This window comes from Danio aesculapii, chromosome 23 (genome assembly GCF_903798145.1).
Source record: "Danio aesculapii chromosome 23, fDanAes4.1, whole genome shotgun sequence".
In the NCBI taxonomy this organism is placed as follows: domain Eukaryota; kingdom Metazoa; phylum Chordata; class Actinopteri; order Cypriniformes; family Danionidae; genus Danio; species Danio aesculapii.
Window position 1 is genome coordinate 40921633 of NC_079457.1, and position 19641 is coordinate 40941273.

Genomic DNA, 19641 nt, shown 5'->3' on the forward strand with positions numbered 1-19641 from the left:
TTTTGGATTACCATGACAACAGCAATGTTTAAGTTTGCTTCTATGTAGCATGTAAAATCTAAATCAGGCAACTCTGATTCTAGGCTGTGGGACAATCAGCGCTAACAACAAGATAGAATAACCACAACCTGTTTATGCAAGTTATTTCCAAAAATTCCTTTATAAAGCTGTCAAAAACACCTAGGTAGTGAAGATATACTATAATCAGACAGGTGATTTCAGTAATCTAAATTCTCAACTGAAAGCTTTCCATCTAGAGCCATTTACGATCGAGGTTTAATCCTTTCAATTGCGTCATTAACCTAAGATACATTTAATACTGCGTGTCAAAATAACATGGTCGCAAAATTGGTGTAGAACCAACAAATAAATATGCTACGAGCTCACAACTTGTGAACACCTCCAGAAGGAGAGAAGATACATGAAGATGGAAGAGCGAAGGCAATGTAGTGATGTCTGTTTATGTGAGATATTATTCATCTAAGCACTTTGCATTAAGCAAATTGCTCTTTCATTGCAGGGATGTGCTATGGGAGAGGATTAACACCTCTGCCAGAATTTTCCCTCCCACACCATGCACAGTATGCAAACTAAAAGCAAAATATGAAAATGAATGAGCACCCAGGCAAAGGTACAGAGTTAATCCATGCAGTCCATTTCCAGATGTGATCAGATTTATCTGCGGCAACCCACTTTCACATTCGTAATACGTTGACACGTGTCCCCTGGCTGATCGTCACAAAGCCCTGCCAAATGCACCAGATTTGTTTAAAAAATGTCCATGTGACTGCAGACAATCATTTTATATATCTGTCTCTTTAAACCTGTGCATCCTTTAATACCAAAACATCACTTGTTTGACAAACTCTTCAGGCTTATCAAATGAACTGACATCAAATTCATGTGATGTGGTTCAAATCAAGTCTGCAAAAGAGCGAAACAAAAATACTTAATTTGCTAAAGCAACTTTCCTATCACACTGTTTTGCAGTTATAACCCTTACTGTCTTTCCTCTGTGTTGTATTTGTAATACTAGTGTTCTTTTGAAAGATAACTGTATCAAATGAGAGATGAGATGACCTAAGGTCAGATTTTAGCAGATTACTCTTTGGGGCAAACTAGGTACTAGCTATTTTTTCAGCCTTCTCTTAATCCTTTAAGCTTTCTTTTATTTTTTTTTTTTGTCCCCTTCTGCCGCAAACACGATTTGCTCTCTTTCTATCCTGCACTGAACCATGATGTTAAAAAAAAAAAACAATCACTCTGGCAATGCAAAATGGTGACCCACATATTGAATTAATGTGCAAAACTATGTAAATGCACCTCTAAAATATATAACCCTTTGATAATCATACCCAATAATTTTGAGCACAGCAGTTTCATTGCAATTTTAAAAAGTATAAAATAGAAATCTTTCATCCCAGCCACAGCTCACATCACTTAGGATAAAATATAGAAACAGAAATGGTGTTTTAAACAAATCTTACACATTGTTTTTAGAGACAGAGCTGTTTATCTGGTACATAGTAACATTTGTAAAATGCCCTGAGAAATATTCTACAGAACTGCGGCCAATCAGATTCATATACAAAGGGCGAATTCAATCTTTTTTTTAATCAAGGTGCATAAATTTCAGAATATATTTAACAAAAAAAACCAAAAAAAACAAGTTGTTTTTGACAAACATCGCATCAGCTTCAGACCAGCAGCTTTCATTAGGAAATGGTGCCCTCTGCTGGGCGGCTTTTAAACCATTAGGTTAAATACTTGCCAATGCACATTATGAAACAACTTTGGCATTGATTAATCGCATTTGAAAAGAAAATCTAACCATTTCTTATATAGTATTATAAATATCTATGTACATGTACAAAGAGTTCACACATTCATGCTTTTGATTTAATACTGAACACATCAAGTTTGATACAACCTTGTTTTAATAGAACATCTGTACAACCAAGAATGTAAAAAAACCAAAAAACAGCTAAAATGAAGAATGACTCACTTTTCATCTTTTAAAAAAATATTGTCTGCATTTTGCTCCTTGTTCACAAACCGTTTTTTTTCTCCTTGAAAATCCAAACAAAAAGTATTGACAAAAATGAAACATTGAAAGGCAATTACATTTCTTGGCAATATAAATATAGTGGTATGAACAAGGTTTTTCAAACATGTCATTTTAGGAAGAGCATTACCGAAAACAGTGAAAATCTGGCCACCGTCTGAGTCACCATCTCAATTATACAAAACCAGATTTCATTTTTCCTTTATTTCAGATATTTGATGTGCTCTTATTGTTAAATATGTACATTCCTAATGCCAGTAGTCTATGAGGGAGTATGGCATCCCAATGGCATTCAGTTGTAAGTGTAGTCCGAATAGTAGTCTGACCGTCCACCCCCTCCCCTCCCAGGCGGGTAGCCCCAATTACAGGATGGGCCTCCTCTGATGTGACCCCTACCTGGTCTAGATCTCATAGGGTGCGGTGGAACTCCTCGACCCCTGAAGCCACCCCGCATCATATCAGGAGGACCTCCTCTGGGATTGTACATGCTATTGTTGTGTCCACCTCGGCACATGGCTCCCATTGCAGCTCCCGGGAGAGGTAAGAGTCCTCTGCTGGCAATGCCACCCCTAGCAGGAGGGGCTTGACTGCCACCCTGACTCTCTGATGATGAGTTCACTGGAGTTCTGCTGCCTTGGCCGCAAGAAATTGAACTAGCCAATGCACCTTCTTTCTCTCCGCCACCCTCCTGCTGGCCTAATTTAGAGGTGCTTGAAGTCATGGCCTTTTCTTCCTCTTGTTCCTGAGAGGTCCCACTCTCTGTGGCTCCTATCCATGATCCATCTGTGGGTTTTGCGGCCTCAGACTGGGTTGAAGGTAGAGCACTAAATCCTGCCCCGCTCTGTCCAACCGTGAAACTGTGCTGGCCTCCTGGTGTAGGACCCCAGTTGTAAAGCGGTGGAACGGGAGGGATTGGAGTGAGGGCTGGAAAGAGTGTAGCTTCTGGGTAAGAGGGAAAAGTGGTACGAATAGTGGATGAAGAAAAAGTAGTGGATGAAGATGGAGTCTCTACATCTGTCTTGATGGTTTGAGAACCAAGATGTCCTTGCTTATTAGCAGTGCTTGCCATTTCCACCCTAGGCACTCCCACACTGTCAGCAATGAGTCTAGGCGGTTGAAGAGACGAGGTTGATTCTGGAACAGGAGGCAGCACCTCCACTAAACTAACCGGGGGCTGAGAGAAGGATGGGGGAATAGGAAGCGATTGGCCAATGGGTAGGGTGGGGGGGTTTGCAGGAGGTGGGACCCCAGGAGGAGCAACACCTTGACTATAATCTGATCCCCTGGAAGCCACTTGGACTGGAGATGAATATGCTGAGGGCATGTGGTACGCAGGAGAACCAGAGTAAGGACTCCACTGTGATGAGCCAGGACACAGGTAGCTCTGGTGGGGGTTCACACCGAAACTGGTCAGGGTGTCCTCTCCTTCAGGCCTAGATGCACTCTCTTGACTGGCAGCTTTATAAAGAGCGATGACAGACTTCAATGCTGCGTAATCTGAGAAAGAGCCCTGGGTAGGGCACATAGAGGGGTTTGGAAGAACAAGTGGATCAATTACGGGGTCCAAAGACGGTTGGTCAGGAAGGGGAGGACGAAATCCATCGGTCTGGGGTGGAGGGGGTTGAGGTGCATGTGGTTCTGTTAGGTCTTTTTCCGTCTGAATGTTAGTAGCGCTGATTGGCATGTCATCTTCAGAGTCTATAGACATGTCCTCTTCATCGCGAACAGCATCAGGCTCCACTGAGCAGTCAAACAAATGACAAAGTGTTAAAATCCAAATTTTTAATTTCTTTGTGAATTCTGTCAGGAAAAGAAGATTAAGTCTTTACCTGGATTAGGTAGGGCAGCCACTGTTGCATCTACTGGGATACTGATCAAACTCTGAAAGTTGTTCACTATGTCATTCATACCTGCAATGATGACTCCACTACTGGAGAACTGAGAGAATGTGTCATCGTGTCTTTCTGTAAATGTAAAAAAAAAACTATTTAGCAAACACTGCAGACAACTGCACACATATCATCGCTATTGCACCACAGTCATATAATTCAGCAAAAAGAGTCAATAAACTAAACATGTAGTGCTACAGACGAAGGCAACAACAAATTGCTGTTAAGATTGGCTTTCTGAACGTTCAACCTTTAAAAACATCACTGAACAAATATTAACAAATAGTTCCTATTGAGCTGGATTAGAAGCTTAATCCATTAACCCGAAATTACATTTCTAAAATCATTCCCAGTTCCTGCAATGCAAACATGCTAAAAAGTGCCAGCTGTAAAGAGTGTCCTCCAGTGCAAAACTCACAAGTCTTCAACTGGACCAACTACCCATACCTGTAAGGAAGACAAGGTGTCGAAGCTGTGTGTGTTGAGCTTGCAACTTGACCAGACAATCTAAATCAGGAGCTTGTCTAGATGGAGTGTCACACTCGTGATAGGGCAGAAACTCCACCAGGTGTTTCTTCTGGTAGCTTGTCAGCAGGTTTAATAGATCCAGGGCTTCAGTGTTTAACCTGTGAAAGGGAAAATATGTCAGATACCAGGAGTCCATCAAAATTGGCAAAACAGTCTAATCATTCCCTAACCTGCTGAGTTCTTTAAGCTTCTTCTGAGTCTTACAATGCACCTTCCACTTCCAGGGTGAGCCCTGTTCCTCCAGGAACTTAAGAAATGCCTGTAGCTTAGCTGTAAACACAAATGTCAGTGTTTTTTAAAAGAAGTTGAGACTCATTTTACAGAAAATGCCACATCAATTTTTGCACTCACACTTTGAAAGATACATTCTACATTCAGTTCTTACCTAGCATAATATTGTCAGGTTTGAGAATGAGCTCATCTGACACAATGAGACCCCCGGACACAAAGAGCTCATTGTAAGTACGATTTTTTACATCATCCAGGCTGTCCACTCCAGCAAAGTAAACTGTGGGCAATTTCTTCAGAGACACCAGTGCTGGGATCTAAATGGTGCGTAGAAATAACAAGACTTCAAAACAAACGCTTTTCAGTTTGCCTTGTGCAACTAATTAAACCGTTTCAAACAGCAGTTTACAATGCCGAGACGGTAATCACCTTATGTACATGAGTGGCAATGTCCTCGTTCTGAATTATGATCATGAACTTTTGCTGACTTTTACTCTCCAGATAATTCAGAGGGTTGCAAGCGATGTTGCCAAGGCTTCTTAAATATGCCTGTTAAACCAAACGGGTGGTTAAAGACAAGGTTGGTCAAGAGCATCATTCCATACTCTCTATTCTGACATTTTAAACTTTCATACCTTTATCTCAGTGCAGAGTTCACTCTCCTCATCACCTGTCTGAATGTAAAACTTGACTGCATTCTTCTGCATGATCTCCATCAGTGTGCACAACACATCAGGCTTGATTTGCCCAATAACAGTGCTTGAGGTTCCTGCCAGAGTAGATTCTGCGGATAACTCGGAGACAGAAGTTTCCATAATATCTGTATCCTTGAGATCAGCTGATTTTTCAGTTTGAAACAAGTGGACCTCTTTGACAGTGCCTAGGCGATGTTTGCCTGAAGAAGGTGGCTTAACGGTAGCTTGTGGCTTGCTTGATGAAGCCTGCGACTTAGGCACTGGAGATAATGTTTTAGTGCGAGGATGAGCAGGAGATGAGGGCTGTGTGGGCTGGGCAGGAGCCGGAATGGCAAAAGGAGGTGGAGCAGGTGGTAAGGGGGCAGGCACTGGGACAACAGCAGGTGGTGTTGCAATGGCCACAGGTTCTAAACACGCACTAGAAGAATGGATCAAATGGTTCATCTTTTCACAGAGAGTTTTAACGTAGCCCTGCACAGGCAGCGGAGTGACATATTTCGAGACAAAAGGTGAGAATGCGGGACTGGACCGTATGGTCAGGTCCTCATTTCGTGGCAAAGGAGGCTGTGAGTTGTAGATTATATGCTGTGCCTCCATCAAATTCTGGATCCCTGTGCAGAGGTTCTGAAATTCACGGTCAAGAATTGTGTCTACTACTTTTCCCAAGCATTGAACTGGCTTCTCTGATCCACTCAGACAAGGTTCAACAACAACATCTAAAAAAAAAAAAAATTGTATTTTTATTAGTCAAAATAAGTTTAAAGAACTTAGCAAAGAATTGGCAAGGTCTAATTCAGGTCCTGGAGGGCTGGTGTCCTGCAGAGTTTAGCTCCAACCCAAATTAGACGCACCTGAACCAGCTAATCAAGATCTAACTAGCACACTGAGAATTTCCTGGCAGGTGTGTTGAAGCAACTTGAAGCTAAACTCTGCAAGACATCGGCCCTCCAGGACTGAGTTTGGGCACCCCTGGTCTAATTAATCTGATCAACGTTGGCAATATAGATATTTGTAATATTACAAAGGATTCTATTTAAAATAAACACTGTAATCATTCAGGAATGATTTCTGAGGAAGCAAGTTTGGAGTAATAGCTTCTAAAAAAATTAACATCTGCTTTGACATCAATAAAAATATCGCTATTCATTTTAAATGATATAAACATAGGACAGTTATTATAACAGTTATATAACAATTTAATAAAATGTTCAAAACTTTAAAGGATAACAAATATTAAAATGTTGCAAGCACCTGTGGTGGACGTTTTCCAGGGTTGGTGGATCTGATGTGCAGCTTCTGCTGGACGGGGTGGCTGCTGCTGCTCCAGATTGGAAGTGGGGCTGTAGACATCCACACTGCTTCTGCTGCAGGCCATCTGCTCCTACACATACATCTGACAAGTTAACTCAACAGCATTTAAACGTGACATTAGACACAAGAAAAAGTCTGATCCATACCTCCAAGAAATCCTGGGTAACCTGCTCTTCATCAACACGTCTGCCACGCAGATCAAGATCACAGTGAGTAAGGGACTCAGTGGGCTCATGTCCCTCTACGTTTTTAGGGAGCATCTCAGGCTGATTACTGGCAGTGGTTGAGCTCTGGGCCATCCTGTTGAGCGTGCTGAGGAAGAGTTTGAGCAAGGCCTGGGTGTCTCGGAGGGTGGGACTCTGAGATGCACGCTCCCGCAGGTCTGTATCACACAGCCCCATGCTGTCCATCACCACTAAGAGGAAAAAAGGTTGTCCACAATAAGATTAAGTATCTCAGGAACTGCAGTCTCAATATATTGTGCTGTAGCTCTATCATGCATGCACACTACCATTTTTTAAAGATGTGACAAATTAGCCCTTCTCCAGAGTCTCTGAACAAAGATAGAAGAACTGAAGCTTTTCACCTCTAATTTTAGCACTTAATACAAGTGATTGAAAACCCACAAAGACACTATTCCTTTGACAAAATACCATACGTTTGAGGATCTCTGCATGCTACACCTAAATTTACATTGATTCAGTAGAAACTTACCTCTCCCTGGCTCTCCATTCAACAGACCCGTCTTAAGATATTTGCTCACACCTCCAGGACCTTCCCTTTCCAGCCTCCTCTTCAGACCAGCAGGGTCCCAGTCTTCCTCTCTTTCTGCTCCACTCCCCTCATCCTTGCCCAAAGTCCGCTTATGTATCTGTATCAGCTTAAGCAATTTCTCCATCTTCTCTTTGTCATACTCGCTCTGCTGTTTCTGAGCACTACCGTTAGACTGAGAAACCCCAGTTGTACTGCTGGCCGATGGCTGTCTATCCGACCCTCCCCAGTCAGAGACAGGACTGTACTCCTCTGCACCCGCAGGGGGAGATGCTTCTGCTTGTTGGCTGTCCATTAGGCCCTTCTGTAGTACCTCTACTGGGAGCTGAAACTGCCCCGGACTGTACACATATGATTTCAGCACCACATCTATATTCTTAGGACGAGGTGCAAGGTGTTGGCTGGTCCGGTCATCCAAAGTGTGACGATACTCTGCGATGTGAAAAGGCCGTATAGCACCTTGCTCCTTCTGGCTGAGGTAGTCCAGTGCCTGCCGTTTCACCCCTGCTGCAAGCTCTTTGGGGGGATTGGCACGTAGCTTATAGAAGCAATGATGCAGGGCAGGTACAAAATTATCAAGCTGATGGATGACTGCGTCTTTCGGCTCCAATGAAACAAGAGGGTCCTCCTCCACTCCAGAGTTTTTTGAAACTTAAAATTAAGACACAAATCAGTTATGCACATACATGAAAGTTAAAATAAAGTGTGGAAAAAACCTACTAGAGGCACTTACTCAACTTCGAGATGCTTCTTTGCTCTTGAAAGATAAAAAGCGCCTGTAACACCCTGTCACTTCTTCCTCGTCGCTCTTTTGAGAAACAAGAAATAGACTTTGTTATCCAACAGCAATTCCAGCTGCCACATTTGAGTTTAAAGGCCGTGTGTAAACCTACCTATGCTAGTGAACAACTGAGAGGATGAAAGGAGGAAGAGAAATCCTTTGTCTACCAATGGCTTCACCAAAACCTAGAGTGAAGAGTTTAATTATAGCATGGCTATAATAAAACATTGTCAGTTTAACTTGTGCATATCAGATCGCTGAAACAGATTCTATTAAGATACAGCACAGAGACGAGAGGGTGGGTGGTGAAGCCCAGCTACAGTAAAGCTGCAGGCATTAATTCAATCAAAGCGTAAAGCAGGCTGTGAATTAGCTCACCATTCTTTCCCTCTCAAGCCGTTGCAGCAGTCCCGTGAGGCTGTTTTCTTGTTTACTCTTCCCCATGACCTCATACAGGCTACAGTGCATCCCACACTTCAGCACTGCAAAATACCACAACACATTACCACAACAATATCAACAACCAGGTGTTGGGCTGAAAAGCATCATTGGGGTTTATCCTACCTTCTCGTGCTCCACTGTATGCTTCCCACGACAGCAGAACAGGTGGGATCTTTCGCTTCACTTGATCCAGATGCATAGCCGTATTGATGTCAAGCTTGTCTGGGCTAAAAAATACAAATTTAAACTCATGTAATATATACATTTTTTTGGTTAATCTGCATTGGCAAAAGTGGAAAACTCACAGTTTAAGTGGAAGATGAGGGAGGCTTGAAGACCGTATGTACACTTGATAGACTTCCTCTCCTTTATTCACCAGTGAGCCACTCCAAACTGTATATCTTCGCCGAACTAAAGCATCATATTAAAATAATACAATAAATTAGATCACAAGTTACAGTGCTCAGCATAAATGAGTACACCCCCATTTGAAAGATAATATTATGTCCATTTCTTTGTGATTATAGCCACTAATTTGTAATGCATTTAAACAAAATTTTATTTTAGAGAAATAAGAGCTTGGCCACCTAACATCTTTAATAATAGAAGGATTACAAACTACAAAATTCATCTACATTTATATTAATTTTTTATGTTTCTCTTGATTTGTCCTGTTTATTAAATATTTTTCCTTCAACATATTTATTTGGGTGTACTAATTTTTGGACTGTGATCTCAAGATTTTTTGTTAGATTAGTTCCAGTTTTGTCTTTGGTACTGACTAATTTTGTATTTGCACAAAGAGTGATCTGTGAGGGTGTACTCCTTCATTTTGAATACTATATTTATTTCATTAGAGATCTACTGTGATGAATACAAATCATACCTCTTTGTGTCTCATGTAACACGCTGTTTACTCTGCTAAAAGAGAAAAGGTGCGAAATTTATATTAAACCAAAATTGTTTGTTTGCAATTTCTACGTGCATCATCAATAAATCTATTCATACCTGTGTGTGCCAATGCCCGATTCCTTGCCTTTGTATTGAAAAGACACAACCGCGTACGGCAACACATGTCTAGGCCTTGACTTGAGCTCATCATATGCAAATTCATAAAAGTATTGCTGGAATGAAACACAACAATTAGATAACAGGTCATTTTAGCAAACAAGACAAAATAAAAGGTTACAAAAAACACTTACCTGAGTGTGCTCAAAGGCCCGGTAGGATAATAATGAGGTCACTTTGCTGGCATTTTTGTACACATGGCTGTCGTATTTAAGGGTGGGTTCAAGAGTATTTTTGGGCATATTCTCAATTATCTTCACTTTACCCTGCAGAACAAAATGTAAATTGTTTTTTTTAAACATTGTGAAACCATGCATTGAAAATAAGATAATATAAATTACATTCAATGCTCGGTGATTAAGGCTGTAGGACCTCCTTACCTTCATGACTTTAAATAATATTATCTCTCCAGCAGCACCTACTTCAAATGGATTCATTTGTAACAAATCAGAGTATTTCGAAAGGTAAACCCCTAAAAATAAAACAGGATGGAAGAGTTACTTGGGGTGACATTCTGTGAGCCACAAAAAAGCCCTAGGGTAATCCCAAGAAATTTGTTAGCAATCTATTTGGAATTCAGTCTCTTCTTGGAGCATGCTCTGTTTGCTCAGATTAAATATTTGCAGAAACTACTTCATTTCAGCAGTTAAAATGATCCTACTTACATTTAGATGTGAATCTCTTTAAAATACAAATGATTTGCTTTAGTAAACCACACAAAGAAATCACTATGCCAAGAACAAAATGAACCTAATGTTACTTCCAAGAGCTCAAACATGCTCTGAAAATAGAAAGAGGTAAGAAGGGTTGACCAATATATAAGTTACTTTATCAAACATTTATTCACTCAGAAAATAAACGACTGTAGTGAGTTTGATGCATGAACATGTATTTGGCCTAGTGATCACAACAAAGTACTGAGCAGTGGTCATTTTGGCCCTGACCAATTCAACTAGTCCAAAACCGCAAGATCAAGTGACCACAGTAAAACAAATTCCTACCAAGCAAATGAGTATAGCCAAACAGACTATTTTAAAGCACAACACTTACCTTTGGCAGAGTTTCCTAGATTGTTAATCCGCGAATGTCCCACAGAAAGACCCTTTTCGCAGATAAAGTGAACCTAGTACAGAAGACAAGATATTAGTTTTGTTTTGGTCACACTTTAAACACTTTAAATAGCAGTTATAACTAGCTATTACATCTAACTAGGTGAAATCTCAGTAAGAGATTATACAATCAGATTAGACCAATCAGAAAACACTGCTAAACCTACACCCTTAATTTTAACTTAATACGTAGGATATGTGAAGAACAAAGAATAATAAGTTGTTGTCACAGCACCCAAAAAAGATGTAGTACAAAGGTATGAGTTCAAGTTCTGACTATGAAAAGTAAGACTCAATTATTAAGGTTGAAGTCAGGTCACGAAGCAGACATTAACACACACCTTATTCCTATCAGGCAGCAGAAAAGCATAGGATTCTACAAGTTCTGCCTCTGTCCTGCCATTCTGCTTGAGTTCCCTTTTCTTCTCGATGAACTATAAATATAAATAAATTAAAAAATAATAATTATAACATCCAAGTGGCCCAAGGATAATTTCATTCATTAAGTCTGCAAGCAAAAATTCTGTTTAACAACAACTAATAAACTTGACTCAGCACTCACCTCTTTCTCCAAGAGCTCGTTGTGAATGAGAGAAGCTTTGGTGTAGGTAAAAGTCGCTCGCGATGTGGCGTCCAGGTAGAACGTGGACAGAAGCTTCACGACTTCTTCAAACTCTCTGGACTCTGGAGGCAAGTGCTGAAAGAGACCTGGAGAGAAAACACAGAGCTAATTAGATCAGAAAAACATCAATAAATTCAGGAGATACTCTCAGGTATTTGGCATTATAATGTTACATTTAATTTTTTTTTTTTTTACAAAGAATACTGAAAAGATAGATAAACTTAAGTGTTGTCCCCAGATAACTGTTTTGTCAGTAGACCACAAGTTAAACATGTTATTCTCTGCATGTCGCATACACAAAAGCAAAAAGTGACTTGACTAAAGAGTATATTGACGTGCCCACTACAAAAAGCAATATTGTGAATGTTCATTACTGCAATATTGTATTACAGAACACTTACCATCCACAATTTTGTGTTTTATTTTAATTTTAAACTACATACATTATGTCGCCTATTGAGCTTAAAATTACCCAGTTTTATTATAGTAAATGTGCATTAACCATTTGGGTTATTTGATAACCACACACTTACTACAAACACAAGAGTTACACAGGTTAATGTAACTAACTAAAACAACAATGGCTGCAGTTGCTATGGTTTAACAACAAAAACCGTACTAATGAAGCCATGATTAAATGCCAAAAGTAGAACAATGCAGCTCAATTAAATTACAATGTACACAAGCATTTTCAATAGCCAACGCTGAATAAATATTATTGTTGGCATGTGACACAATATTTAACTTTTTTCACGAAAAAAATCTCTAAAACATGAGAATCAGGCAATGTTCAGAAACAATTAGCACGAGCTATAATTTTTACAACTTGTTAACCCATTCACCAACCAAAACAGCATAAACCAGGTGTAATAAATATGTATTTGAAATGGCTAGTACTCAGTTCAAAGCCATTTGGTGTCTGTTTTGCTTTTTGTACATCTAAACAAACTCCACACGATAAAAAACATGTCAAAGCACTAACAAACAGCTACATGTTTTAAACCAACACGCCAAAGTGAAATCTGTCAGGGATAACTACACAAGCACCTCCCGTTGGCAACTTTCGCTTTCATTAAAGTTGACAGACTTTCACATTATTTGCATTACGAGGAAACGATAGGGAATGAATGGGGAGCTCAAAATAAGGCCGGTTGTTCGGGACTGACAGGTGTTTAAAACGCGTAGCGTAAAAAGACTGAAGGGAGAAATGCAGCGGTCAACTGAACCTCACACTGCTGCCATTGATGAGGAGGGGAAGAAGTGTGTCATGTGGTGTGGCAAAACTGTACGGAATGGGAGGAGGAGTATACAGCCAGCAAGCAGAGCAATGACACCGGCCTCCGTCAGCTTTACAACCATGAGGACGAAAACGCACGTCTTTGAGATGTGCTTTGAATAACTCGGCCGGAATCGGATCCTCGAGTGCCCGTGCAAGCTGGATTCGAGCGCCCGCCTTACCTGCAGCTCTACGCGGCGCACTCGTTAAAAATCCATTTAGTAACAGTAGTGCAAGCCTCTAAAGCAAATCACGTGGCGCTTAATATAGATCCCTTGTGTATTTATCAATACGGGTCTATTTATTTGACCCGAAGCTGCACAAAGCACGCTTTTAGCGAACTTGCAGGTCGTGAAGCCCAAATAATGCACATCGGGAATGGTAGTAACCGTGGTAGCAATAGTGCACACAACCTTTCCGCTCCTTGATTTTCCTCGGGATCTGGAAATTCTTCCTTGGCAGCTCTTCGGCCGACCTCGGGAGCGTCGAAGGCGAGCCGCCGCAGTTTTTCGTGTCCGACAGGCCTGTCCTCCGCCGCTCAGAAGCATCTTGTTCAGACATTTGCTCGTCTTCACATCCAGCTTGATCGCCATTTTGCTTGGATGTGGCCGTGCTAGAGGCTGACAACAATTGCTTCTTGCTGTCGCCATCCTCCAAGGTTAGGCTGCCGGCCTTGCTGCTCTCTTTGTCGTTTTTTCTCTCCTGGCTGAAATTGCAAGCCATTTTTTGGACCAGCGGTCACCTCTTCAGCTGGCGATGAAGTTGGTTTCAGTTGCCGCTTCACGGAGTAATTCTCCTTCTCAACCAGCCTCCGCCATTATGCTTGTGACGTATGCCTTCCCCACCACTGCAAAACTCTGGCGTCACTCTGTTTACATTCACGTAGCCTGACGCCCTCCAGCGGCGCTGCCGTGAACCGCGCAGCGTCTAGACAGACCGAGAGCTTTGATCGCAGATCACCGGAGAACGGGTGCCAAGAACGAACCGTAGAGCCGTCACACGGTGAACTTACTGCATTTGTTTGTGTTCGTTTTAACAAAAACTCCCCGTTTATGCAACACATGGTTTTCACATGACACGATTCCATAACGTGAGATAAAAACATTTAGATTAACGTTACACATTTGACATCGAGATGTCCAACTTTTTAAAAGCAGGTCTAATCAGCGGAGTCATTATGATGCAATGGATCCCGAAATAGTATGATCCAATCATAAAAATATAGGCTACCTACAAGACATCCAAAAAAACCTTTAAGTTTCTGTTACGTTACTATCTTAATACCAATTGTTGTATTCATCTAGTGACTTATTTTAATCAATTTGTTATTGATTTGTTTGTTTCAATAATTATTGTATTTTTATAAACTTGAATAATTAATTTTTAATTTATTGTAGGCCTAGTTTTGTTATTAAATTTCATAATTTTAATCTAACACTGAAAATATTTTCTTTTTTCACACTTTTGCAAAATCTTTTCTTCAACAACTTACAATGTTTAACATTATTTTAACAAAGAAAGAGACTTTTGACATTTTTAGTTTGAACGATATATTGTCTGGGTTCTTCATGTAGATCAGTGGTTCCCAAAGTGGGGGTCACGGGACAATGACAGGGGGTTGCTTGGTGATTTCCAAAAGTAATATATATATATATATATATATATATAAAACCATTAGAATTACCACATTTTATCCATAACCCACAGAAGATAAAAATAGTAGTTAGTAGTTACAAAAAAAAACAACAACAACATGCAAAAACAAGCCGCACCAGCCGCACCATCAGCACTGGTGCCCCAAGGATGTGTTCTTTCTCCACTGCTCTTCTCCCTGTACACCAACGACTGCACTGCAAAAGACCCCTCCATCAAACTCATTAAGTTTGCAGACGACACTACTGTTATCGGCCTCATCCAGAACGGTGACAAGTCTGCATACAGACAGGAGGTGGAGCGGCTGGCGTTATGGTGCAGATACAACAACCTGGAACTGAACACGCAAAAAACAGTGGAGATGATAGTGAACTTCAGGAGAAACCCCCCTGCACTCCCCCCACTCACCATCATGAACAGCACTGTGGCTGCAGTAGAGTCATTCAGGTTCCTGGGCACCACCATCTCTCAGGATCTGAAGTGGGACATTCATATAGACTCTATTGTGAAGAAAGCCCAGCAGAGACTGTACTTCCTTCGTCAGCTGAGGAAGTTCAACCTGCCACAGGAGCTACTCGTACAGTTCTACTCAGCTGTTATCCAATCCATCCTCTGCACTTCAATCACTGTCTGGTTCGGCTCAGCTGCCAAAACCGACCTCCGTAGACTACAGCGAATAGTCCGGACTGCTGAACGAATCACTGGCACAACCCTTCCTACACTTCAAGAATTGTACTCTTCCAGAGTGAGTAAAAGGGCTCGCAAAATCACTCTGGACCCCTCACACCCAGCACACTACCTGTTCGAACTGTTACTGTCTGGTCGGCGCTTCAGAGCACCAAGCACAAAAACAGCCAGACACAGGAAAAGTTTCTTTCCTCAGGCTGTCTACCTTATGAACAGTTAAATATTCCCCTACTGTGCAATAAATATGTGCAATACTTTATCATACGCACTTGTACACAGCACCTTATATTAATGTACAATGCAATACTTTCTACATTCGCACTTGTACACAGCACCTTATAACCTGTATATTTATAACAATCTGTACATACAACTCAACATCCAGGTTTCTTCACTAACCGCATCTGTTTAATGTTCATAATTTTTTATTATTATTATTTTATTTTTTCAGATTTATTTTGTGTTGTCACTTGTCACTTTATGTACACTGGAAGCTTCTGTAGCCAAAACAAATTCCTTGTGTGTGTGAAGCACACTTGGCAATAAAACTGATTCTGATTCTGAAATGAAAAGCTATCAGCCTTGAGATTTATTTTTTTTTTTTATAGGATTGGTGTGTTTACATTAAATTAACAACACAGCAACACAGCGCGGGCTGCAGCAGATTGATTTTATAGCAGCAGGTTAAACTTTTTGACACCTTTATGGCAATCAAATACATTACAAATACATACAGGCCAAAACTGAACATTGAGAATGATCTCTGACTGGAAATCTCCAAAATTAAACCAAGAATAGAACTGTGCTGAAAACATTGTGCTTACCAGTCTCTTTAGGTAAGGTTAATATTTAATTAAATTAATAAATGACTATAAAAACGATATGGTTGTTATACTTTTTGTGTTTTTAATCTGGTCGCGTTTATATAGACCTATTGTTGTGTGCCCAATGTTTGTATATTTATAACCACCTTTATTTGGGGATCGTGGGCTGAAAATTTTGGGAACCCCTGATGTAGACTATGGTAGAAAAACCAGCAATGCCCTGACAGTTTAAATTTTTACAATTTAACTATTAAACATGTCAATAAATGTCACTTTAGTAAACCGTAAAGCTAAAAATCAAAAATATCAAAGACACCTCATTTAATTCCAAGCATAAACAACTTGGAAGACAACCAATCAATAGATCAGACAAGCAACTTCTCTCAACTTGTGTGTTTTGTCACAAACATACAATCATACGAATGACTGCTTATTTATCCTAATAAATATTTTTTTTTTACTTTATCCTTTTACTTTTATTTATTTATTTATTTATTTTTACATATTTAATGTTCTTAATGTTTTCCCCCTGCCAAACATTTCCACTGCCATCCTTGTGCAGCACTCCCTTGGGAAACTTGACATCCCCAAAGACCCAATTTTAAACATTCTCGTCAGCATAATCAGGGAAAGGTATGTATTTTATGTATTTTAACATAAAATGTTTTTTTAAAATAAAATACCAAATGCCTCAATTTGAAATGTATCAAAATAAACTACAAAATACAGCAGTCATAACAAGTATCAAAGTCAAAGTACTACAAAAATCTTTTACAAGGGAGCACGAAATTTCTTTGCAAACTTTCCATCAATAGGCCTATTAGATCCATCCCTTCACCATTAAACTGACGTGGAAGTAAACCATGTTTGATAGCAACAACTTTTCTCTGTCACTTTGTTCACCTATAGGGGGAAGTTGTGGCCAAATGGTTAGTAAGTTGGACTTGTATCCCAAAGGTAACTTATGTTTCTCTTAGTTACAAATCCAACTCACTAACCATTAGGCCACAACTTCCCCCTATAGGTGAACGAAGTGACAGTATATTTCTAAAGTTCCTCTGCATTTCCACCTGCAGCACTGAGACTGAGATTGATAATGTTCTGAAGCTCCTCATCTTGTTCTTCAGGACTGATGTTTTATTTCATTTCTTAAGCAAAGATGCTGAATTGTACACTATACAGCCATTATATATTTCGGGTCTTAGCATTGCTCAGTATACTATTTTTAATGGTTGTTGACTTGCTCCTAAATCTACCCTCAGCACTTGTCTGTTACATTCTTTAAGCATAATCCATTCATACTCCAATCATTGACCACCTTCTTAAAAATAAATCCATTTTCTGTTCTGATCTCAAGCTTAGGCAAATAACCGAGAAAGCACCAATCAGAGGCCTCATTTTGAAGATGTCATCATGTACTGTAGACTTCTTGCAAAGTATTTTACAGTATTTTGAAACTACAAAAATACAAGACACTAAAGTATTTTGATACAACACATTAAAGTTGCAGTAGCTGATTGTCTACAGAAACATTTTTGTTGTGCTGGTTGAAAGTCTCTTCACATTCCAATAGTAGTGATTAAAGTAAATGATCTAAATGTATTTATATGTATTTGTATATTCTGGGTAAGGCATAAAACCAAAATAATTTTCATCCAATTAAAATTTGTTTGGCCAACAATTCCCATAATTCTGATAAGTAGCCCAAACTGTCTGTCAACAAATGTAGATTTGTACATCTGTGCATCTATTCATGCTGATCCGCTAATGCGTGTGCACGCGAGACAGTCACAGTGGTAAAAACAAATGCTCAATCAAAACTTTTAAAATCCTGAATCAATATTGGAGTTATATTTGCACGCTGGAGGAAGGATGACATGGCTGAAGTATTTCTTTTAGACAGGTAATGTTATGTTTTAAAAGTATTTTAGCACGCAAAACTTATGTAGATTGTGTTGTTTTACGAATGGGTTATATGCACGGATCTTATGAAAGACTGATGTGACTATTTTCAATTTCATAAGGTTCCTTTTTACAGCATCGATAATATAGATTATTAAGTAAACATCGCTTTTCCGCATAGCCTCCTTTACTGGGGTGACGTTTGTTTTATATTTACATCACAGTGATTAATTTTTTTAAAATTGACAGCCTGTGACGTGGTCCCTATATTGTTTACCATGCTACTCTGAATATTCGGTCTGAAATAGCATGTAAGTATGGCTTAGTAATAAGTGTAATTCCTGCACCCCGCAGGCCAACCACTAAGCATACAGTAGTTGCTTTAGAACAAAGCACATGAGATAATAAGACTAGTGAACCTTGCATGCAGGAAATATTGCACATTATGACAAGTTTTGCTTGCTACACAACTGTAAATGTGTTTGATATAAAACAGTTTTTCATTCTGAATTGTAGTATTATGAAGTACTGTAAAGTTTTCTAATTGGTGAATGACATGATAGTGGATTGTCTATTGTCATCTTTAAGGTGCGCGCATTTATGATTTCAGGAGGCGTGGCTTTGAATGGCAGGGGAGGGACTGTGTTTCAAAGATATTATGCTAACCGGTTAGCATTTTGGCAGATCACTTACTGCACCTTTAAGCCATTTTCATCAAACCTATCAAATACAATCTAGAAAATGCTATTTTGTATTTTGAATATGTATTTGAAAGAAATATGTCATAAATTTCACTCATCCCTGAGCATAATGGTCTCAGAGCCAAAGGAAGGTTGAATGCCAAAAATGAGTAATATTTAGTTTATTCTCCTTTACTGAAATCAAGACATAAAACTTTGTGTTCAATGTTTTTATGATAAAAAGCATCACTGAGCTTCAGGGGCAGAATCTATCACGTGATGCTACAATGTCAGTTTTTGACATGACGATTGAACTTAAACATAAATTTCACAATTTGAAATCAGTTTTTAAATCTTTAAATTAATAAAAAATGTTGGATCAGCTTTTTAATATCATCTTAGATATCTGAACTCCAATGTATTTAGATTTATACATATATTTTAACACAATTATTTCAAAAGGCTTGCTTTTATTTGCTAAAAAATGACCAACAGCATATTTTGTTTTAACCGCAGCTTCTAGTGTACAGATTGACCTTTTTGCTTACTTTTATTCTGTCATACTTCCTCTGCTGTAAACATCATACTCTTTGAAGCGAATATAGTCTTTGAGACGGGCAGGCAGGGGCAGGTAACTGATAAAAACCGGAGCCCTCAGACGCAAACGGCCCAAACAATCACGAATCTTCAGTCTGCAGAGATGCTTCAGGCTTCGTGTGTTTTCTGATGACAGAAGAGAATATATATATCAATAACACTGAAACCTGCTAGATTTCAATTCATTAACCAACACTGAATTACTTTCAACAGCTGAGATCTATAGTAGTCAACATTTAAAGTGGATGGGAACAAAAAATATTTTTCAAAATTTGCCTAAGACAAGAACGTGTGTTGTTGAATAGTTTTAGGGCAGCAGTTTTAATCCACTTCAAATGTTGACTACTGTATATGTCAGATTTACTGGAAATGTAAAATAAAAGTTTGCTTTAATCTCAGACTCACGTTGTATCTTACAAATTTCCGGCCACTGTTTTTGCTCAACCAGAATAGTCTTCAGTTTGGAGCAGAGAGTCACATGATCGACATAATCCAACATGATTCGCACTACATG

The 19641-nt window shown here is 39.5% G+C and overlaps 2 protein-coding genes across 4 annotated transcripts in view; both read right to left on the reverse strand.

Annotated features, from left to right (window-relative positions):
* Nucleotides 1–1919: 1919 nt before the first annotated feature.
* tasorb (transcription activation suppressor b) lies at nt 1920–13624 on the reverse strand. 2 transcript variants are annotated; one of them, XM_056448902.1, is made up of 23 exons: nt 13198–13624; nt 11449–11594; nt 11228–11320; nt 10828–10900; nt 10158–10249; nt 9912–10043; nt 9718–9833; nt 9596–9627; nt 9015–9120; nt 8833–8936; nt 8647–8750; nt 8381–8453; nt 8221–8295; nt 7431–8138; nt 6863–7131; nt 6657–6786; nt 5346–6121; nt 5140–5259; nt 4868–5027; nt 4653–4752; nt 4402–4580; nt 3895–4029; nt 1920–3805 (listed from the first exon to the last, which is right to left on the reverse strand). In XM_056448902.1, the coding sequence occupies exons 1-23, from the start codon at nt 13505–13507 to the stop codon at nt 2358–2360; spliced, it is 5481 nt and encodes a 1826-aa protein (XP_056304877.1). In that variant the 5' UTR covers nt 13508–13624; the 3' UTR covers nt 1920–2357. The 2 variants fall into 2 exon arrangements, with proteins under 2 accessions (XP_056304877.1, XP_056304876.1); XM_056448901.1 differs by having other exon boundaries at nt 9596–9630.
* Nucleotides 13625–18697: 5073 nt separating this feature from the next.
* asb14b (ankyrin repeat and SOCS box containing 14b) overlaps nt 18698–19641 on the reverse strand; it is a 13410-nt gene continuing 12466 nt past the window's right edge. For both annotated transcript variants that reach the window (XM_056449813.1, XM_056449812.1), the window contains 2 exons: nt 19533–19641; nt 18698–19253 (listed from right to left, as the gene is read on the reverse strand). The exon at nt 19533–19641 is cut by the window's right edge and continues 45 nt beyond it. In XM_056449813.1, coding sequence (XP_056305788.1) covers nt 19081–19253; nt 19533–19641 — 282 coding nt within the window. In that variant the 3' untranslated portion in view covers nt 18698–19080. The remainder of the gene's footprint in view (nt 19254–19532) is intronic.

Excerpts from the sequence above, each read along its gene's own strand:
- tasorb (XM_056448901.1), bottom strand. The coding sequence starts at position 13,507 with ATGGCTTGCAATTTCAGCCAGGAGAGAAAAAACGACAAAGAGAGCAGC. Across the intron at positions 8,937-9,014 it reads CCTCATCTTCCACTTAAACT|CCCAGACAAGCTTGACATCA; the intron begins GTGAGTTTTCCA and ends TGTATTTTTTAG. Across the intron at positions 5,260-5,345 it reads AACTCTGCACTGAGATAAAG|GCATATTTAAGAAGCCTTGG; the intron begins GTATGAAAGTTT and ends TTGGTTTAACAG.